The sequence below is a fragment of the Pomacea canaliculata genome, linkage group LG9, assembly GCF_003073045.1.
Source record: "Pomacea canaliculata isolate SZHN2017 linkage group LG9, ASM307304v1, whole genome shotgun sequence".
In the NCBI taxonomy this organism is placed as follows: Eukaryota; Metazoa; Mollusca; class Gastropoda; order Architaenioglossa; family Ampullariidae; genus Pomacea; species Pomacea canaliculata.
Window position 1 is genome coordinate 3942720 of NC_037598.1, and position 7070 is coordinate 3949789.

Here is a 7070-nt window from a genome sequence, read left to right on the forward strand (position 1 = left end):
AGATTCAATGCAAAGGGAGGTAACTCAGACGTTTGCTCTGTCACCAAGCCGAGCTGGTCGGGGGTGTAAAGACAACGGTTTTCCTGTGCAGTACGCCAAGTCTTTCAAAGCACCTAGTTGTGAACTAAATTTAGAGCAAGATATAGTATTACAATATTACCAATACTGTAATACTATTTTCTTTTCAGCATTTTTACATATGGTTATAACTACATACGTGAATAGGTAAGTGCTTCACCATCAAATCAATTTATTATAGTTTACAAATTAAAAAAAGGCAGCTCACTGGTGTCCTAATGAAAGCTGTTGATGCCCTGTACTTTGCTTAAGGATTTAAAAATAAAATAAAGGCAAGTCAGAACTATTCCACTGACATATTCTAAATATTCAATAAATTACAATACCTCCATGCATGCAGAAATCAAATAAGCTTAAAACTTCTTCCTGACCATTCCTTTGTGAGCATTAGCGGAACACATTTTCTGATATCGCTCATGGTGTTTATGTATATTTTCTCATCACCGAAGTCTTGCCAGCTTATTCCTCTAAGCACCACATAAATTACTAATTTTAACGCTCCAAGTGGGATGGAGTGCTCTAAGATGGGAAATGTCACTGCATCAAGAATACTGGCAGATTCTGAACACACATCCTAGCATGACACAAAAAAAGATTAGTTAATAAGTACATGCATAACCCACTTGGGTATTGTTGCTTTATTTGTACATCTCTCTACAGATATCATGGTGCCAACAAATGCCTTCACTGCACTTGACCTGAGAGAGTAAATGACAGGTGAGCTGGATATACACAATGCAATCCTGAATCTGATCCCGCATGCATGCCAACAACATTTAATGCACTAAGCACTTTACAAAGGGAAAAAGTTAAGAAAAAAGCAAGAAAATGGTGTTTGTTGTCTAACTGTATACTAAAACAATTTAAACTGTTCTTACGACACTACTAACAGGTAATAACTCAGCTTTTCTGGTGATATTCTAAATCCAATTAGGAATACTCTTTTCGAGTACATTTAATGATCATGTTTCTTTTTTTTTTTTGAAAAGGAATGGCAATTGTATGTCCACTCAAAAAGCAAGCGAATAATTAATCATACAAATGCAAACAAGTATTTTTCAATAAAACTTTGGAAGCTCTCTACTGTTCGGGCATGACCCACCTCTTACCTTACATTTTGATGTAGACTACTGTAGGACACACAACCCCTAGCATGTACCTCAAACCAAAACTGCTATTATCATCACACACAAATTTTCAAGATCTTAACTAAATATTTAAAACGTGTGCTTGCACCTGCATGAATCTGAATGCACCAGCTAGAGCAAGAAAAGAACCTTGAGCCTAACAAAAGCTATTTACAAAAACCAATACATCAACCAACTTGTCGAGTCAAACCCACAATTTTTGCTTCAGATTGCTGGTTTGTGATTTAAGAGCATTCATGCACACATAAAGCAAACTGATGGATTTCCACACATTTTCATAATAAAGTGATGCTCAGCATTTTATGACATACCAAAGAAAGCATACTACTTGTCTCCACAAACTGTTTTCAACAGTCTCATTGTACATTAAACTCTTTTCATCCAACTTCTGATCTGGCAATAAGTTTACTGCGTATCTGATTGAAAGACAAAAGTTATTGAAAACTCAACAAGACTGCATTCATCTGAGTTCATTGAACTCCTTGGAATGCTCGTACACAGTAGTTTTAAAGGAAAATGTAGGACAGCATCTTTTATAAATTTGTAATTGGTTGTTCACATACAATCATGATATTCTGAGAGCATCTGATATGAATTTCTTTGGGTGGAAAACCAAACAAGAAAAATAAAATTCTTTATAACATTCACTGGTATCTAAACAGCTTTATCCAAAGATGCATGTTTAAACTATTTTTTTGCCCAGATCATTCAAGGCATCTCAAGCTGGTACAGATCATCAGAAAAGTCAAAAGCCATGTATTCAGACAAATTTACTTTTCAATCAAATTGTGTAACATCATTTATTCCCTTCCACTGCTCTGTGAACACACTGGTCTTAAATTTAACGAAAATTTTCCATACATCAGAGTGTTTGTTAAATTTTTTTAAAATACTGGTGAAAGTTTGAGATTTCTTGCAGGTTCCTAGTCCTCATTTTATTTCATTGCCAGTGTCTTTTGAGTTCACATGCAGTTTTTTTAATATATCTGAGAATGCCCTTAAACTAAGCAAAGGACATTTAAATGTGAAGCATTCACTCTTAACACTTCTACACACACACAATATTTTTATATAAAAAGCATCCTATACAAAATTTCCCTTAACAAAGACCAGATGATTCATGATGAAGTAATATTTTTCATGGAATGATTGATCATTTCATATTCACAGAAAAACATTTTTCTTATGATAAAGAATTGAAAGGAATTGAAGTAGAACAGTAGTGCAGACATCTAATGACAATGTACATGCATGTATCTGTAAGGACAAACATTCAAAACACAAACAAAAATTGCCTTAAAGAGAAAAAGCAATGTACAGAAACGAGGAAGGAATCCTTATTGATGCAGAGTTTCTATTCAGAACTACACCACACTGCTTTAATGTTCTCACTACGGTTGCTTTCACTTCAAACTGATTAATTACAACCACAGATATATAATTATATCATGAAAAATAAGCATTTATGCTCTCACTTAGAGCCGTAAGATTTAAAACATTTTCGCATTTCTCTTACATCAAAATAAAACACTGCTGCATACGAAATTAAATTAATGAGAAAAAAGCTAAGTTGAAAGCGTTTCTTTTGGAGTCCTTGGCTGATCTATGTCTCAAGAATGCTAGGCAAAGAGGGCAAACCAATGTAACACTAACATACAATACGCCCATGTGCTCATCATTGCACAACAGATTTGATGACTGAAAGTCAAAAATAAATTAATCATCAAACGCCAAGAGATTATCGTGTGCTTATATTTTAATGTTCACTTATTGGCTGGTCCAAAATATTAATGTACTGGTACGGCAGACACAAATATTAGAAAATAAGGTTCCATGCAACTTAAGCAGCAGTCTGTCTTATATGTATCAGTAAGCCATTGCATTCTTGGAAATGTTAAAACTGTTCCCAATGCCATTTAGGTTTTTTTTTTAACTTTAGTCCCATAAAATAATTACTAAGGAACTTGTTAAATTTAGAATTTTTTTTTAACAAATCAAACAGATGATGGGTGAATATGTTTTCCTTTTCATTTGCAGGATGTGTCAAGATATTAGCTCATCAAGATTTAGCCAGCTGATTGGACAGCCAATCAAGTCCTTCATACAGCCCTTGTCCCTGGGTTGCACAGGTGCTCTGAATGTACCACTGTAAAATTCACAAGACAAATAACTACCATACTAATCTTTTGTCTCACGCAAAATTATATCTTATGCAATGGCTGATTTAGAAACTTCTCTATGTTGTTTAAATGTACAAATTAGTGATAACTAAAACTACAAAACATTTATATCAAATGACTATATGGCTTACAAGAATGGTCACACTGTACCAGACATTTACACCATGCCATTGCTTTCATTTCACTAAGTGTGACTTGCGCAAAAGTGTTTGATAATTTTTAGAATATTAACAATATGAAGACCACACAAAAAGGTGAACAGCCACTGTTAAAAAAGAAACAACTTGATATAAATAGCAAACAAATCATCTTTCTAAAAATTGGCATTTCCTGTTTTCATCATTACTTAATATTTAGTAGCTGTTACTAATAATTCAATAAAAAAAAAAATTTTTTTTTACAAGAACTGACCTGTCTTCTGGCACTGCTATGCAATCCAAGTTTATCTGTGATCTCTGCTGCAGACATAGCATTTGGCAAGTCTTGTTTGTTGGCAAACACCAGCAACACAGCATCTCGCAATTCATCTTCTTGTAGCTGCATAGGTTTAATTCAAATTTTTGTTAAAAAGGATTGATCTACTGCAGCCCAATAGAATTTATGTGATTATTATGGCAATAACAAACCCATTCAGGCTGAAAAAACCCAAAAAAACATCATTTGTGGCCAAGAAAATATTTGACATATCCTGTCACAATCAATATAACTCTAATACAGTGGTTCTTAACCTTGTTTGAGGTACCGAACCCACAAGTTTCATATATGCCCATTAACTGAACCCTTCTTTAGTGTCATCACGAATTGCAGGTGTGTCTTGACCTCCATGGCGGAGGCTCCGCCGAACCCCTGAGACCGACTCACCAAACCCCTAGGGTTCGATTGAACCCGGTTAAGAACTACTGCTCTAAGAAAAGACCAGCAACAAATCCAATTGTTAGAGATATTAATCCTATCAAAGGCTTCATTATTGACCGACAAGTCTCCTAGGAAAAGCAGACTATATCGGACAGCATTACAGTCACTGACAATGACATTAAGCTGAAGCAACTAAAGATAAACAGTCAGCCATAAAGGGCAATAACTTTCACTATGCATCTAAGTCATATTAGCATTTTATTTCTGTTGTTTTTCTTATTGAAGCACTCATCCGTGTCCCGACAATAAGATATTAAAAAACCAGTTTTCTTCATGATGAATGTTTCTATTATTCATCAACTTTTCCAGGAGTACAATGATCACTGACAAGATGCTTAACCTTAATAATGAGATTTAGTGCTCTTAAACACCTCTCAGTATGATTAAACATGTCAAAAATGGTGTTCTCATGCTCTCCTTAGTCTGTCTAGGTTCAAGATCTGCACACTTCAGTAAACCAATGGCTGTAAAAACAGTATGTGCTATCAGCACCATAAACCAGCAGTTACTCTACTTTTGTATAACTTTTCACATTTAAGGTTAAAAAAAAACAAACAAAAAACCCCAAACTCTTCACACCGCTTCTTATCAGCATCAATCTTCTCTAAATTTTTCATAGAGCTGCAGAGACTGAGATGCATTAAGGCTGCTTAAAACTTAAAAAGCTGTTTCCTGTAAGTGACAGATCTTAGCTGGCATCTTACCATTTTGTGTAGTTCTTCACGAGCCTCTCCAACTCTTTCTCTATCATTGCTGTCCACAACAAAAATCAGGCCCTACAAAAAAATATATTTACTATTTAATCACACATTTCTTTTACCAAAGGTCATATTCTTAATGAAAATATCATTTGACCTTCATGCATGTAAGATATTAATGAAAAATTAAAACATTGTAGTTTTTTATAAGGAAATTAAAAGCAAAAATAGTAGTAAACAAATAGTACTAAAAAAAAAAAAACAAAAACAAAAACAAACACAAAACAGGAGTGTTAACAATTTGAATAGAACATTATCACTTACTTGTGTATTTTGAAAATAGTGTCGCCAGAGTGGGCGAATTTTATCTTGTCCACCAACATCCCACACTGTGAAACTGATGTTCTTGTACTCTACAGTCTCCACATTGAAACCTTCACAGAAAATACAAAAAACCCTCATCATGGGTTAAATACTGGCCCCATTAGGGTTTTCAATGAATTACATGTCACGAAAAACTGTGTCCTTGAAATTGTTCTATGTAAATCCAATTAAAGGTTGATGCTACTGGGCATATGGACACATTTACACAAATACTTTTTTGAATCACCTTGTTGGGGTGAGGAAGTGATCTTCAGTAACTTACTTTTAGCTTGTAGAAATAATAGATAGAAAGTCTCCATTGCCTCATCAGGTGTAAAAAAGAAAATCTAAGGTATTATGCTGCTCTCTCTACAATTTTAAATTGTACTTGATTCCCCCACCAATTCCCCCAACATCTGTTATGGGCATGAGCCTGCCAAATATAGAAATTGTCATTGTCAATAATAAATGACCTCTACAAAATCCCAAGCTCTCTTTTCTGTATTACTTTAAATGCAAACATACCAATGGTTGGAATGGTTGTAACAATCTCTCCCAATTTAAGTTTGTATAAAATTGTGGTCTTTCCAGCAGCATCCAGCCCAACTGGAAAAAATAATAATAACAATAATAAATAATAACATGGTAAAATTGATCAATGTTTTAGCTAGAAGAAGAGAAGAAGTGAGATTTAAGAGAAGCACTTTTACCTAACTTAAAATCATTTATATATAATTCAAACGATCGTCATACACAAATTATTTATTTTTGGTTTATAAGTTTATTGCATGAAATATCACATTTTCTTGTTTTGATTATGTGATCTGGAGCTATTGACTGGCGACTAGTGGCTCAATTCACAAGAGCAACAATGAAAACCACCTAAAATACGTTTCCGAGAGAAACATATCTAGTAACAATTAGACAATGCTTTAATAAACATGTCAAACAGTTAAAACAGTTAAAAAATGTGCAGTGATGATTAACAAAGTAAAAGCAATTGTTGTTAACGGAAAACAACAGGACTGAAAAACAGAACGAACAGACAGGAAGTAGTGCTTACCCATAAGAATTCTCATCTGCTTTTTGCCGAACAATCGAGTAAAAAGGCTAGATATTGTCAAGCCCATTCTTTATGCAAATATTAAGTTATCACAGACGTCTAACAATGTTACAGCAAGGTGCAGCTCGAGAATACCGACGATCTCAGACCAATTTTCTGGTTTTTGTGTAGCTGCCACGTCAGTTTCGCCAGCTTCTGCTTTGCGTGACGTCAGAAACAAACTCGCGTGCAACTCTCTATCCTTGTTCGCTATAAATTATAGATTTTAATAAATAGAGACAAATAAAATAAATCAAAAGTGGTACAGATATTATAGTTAAACAAACATAGAAGAACAATATGCATATTAGAATAAATGCTTTTTTGCTTTGAAGAGTTTGTAAAAAAAGTATAACATTATCTTATAAAAACAATGGAGTTCCACCGTCTAAATGCCATTTCTTGTTTTTAACATTTCAGTACTGCGCTTTTTCGAGATCGTCAACGGACCAACCCCTCAAATCTGCATTTCGATCACGCGTGCTGCACAATTTGTTTTCAGAAATCTCCGGTTGTAGATATTTAGTCTTTGAAATGTACTAATACTGTGATCACAACTGGAATAAGAACTCCAGAACTTAAAGAG

General features: G+C 34.2%; 1 protein-coding gene across 1 annotated transcript; it reads right to left on the reverse strand.

Moving 5' to 3' along the window:
• Positions 1–677: 677 nt before the first annotated feature.
• Positions 678–6675, reverse strand: LOC112572907 (ADP-ribosylation factor 1). The gene is made up of 6 exons (XM_025252895.1): positions 6446–6675; positions 5908–5988; positions 5344–5453; positions 5026–5097; positions 3818–3943; positions 678–3372 (listed from the first exon to the last, which is right to left on the reverse strand). The coding sequence occupies exons 1-6, from the start codon at positions 6510–6512 to the stop codon at positions 3286–3288; spliced, it is 543 nt and encodes a 180-aa protein (XP_025108680.1). The 5' UTR covers positions 6513–6675; the 3' UTR covers positions 678–3285.
• Positions 6676–7070: the final 395 nt, after the last annotated feature.

Excerpts from the sequence above, each read along its gene's own strand:
- LOC112572907 (XM_025252895.1), bottom strand. The coding sequence starts at position 6,512 with ATGGGCTTGACAATATCTAGCCTTTTTACTCGATTGTTCGGCAAAAAG. Across the intron at positions 3,944-5,025 it reads GTGAAGAACTACACAAAATG|CTACAAGAAGATGAATTGCG; the intron begins GTAAGATGCCAG and ends AAACCTATGCAG. Across the intron at positions 3,373-3,817 it reads ATAGCAGTGCCAGAAGACAG|TGGTACATTCAGAGCACCTG; the intron begins GTCAGTTCTTGT and ends TGAATTTTACAG.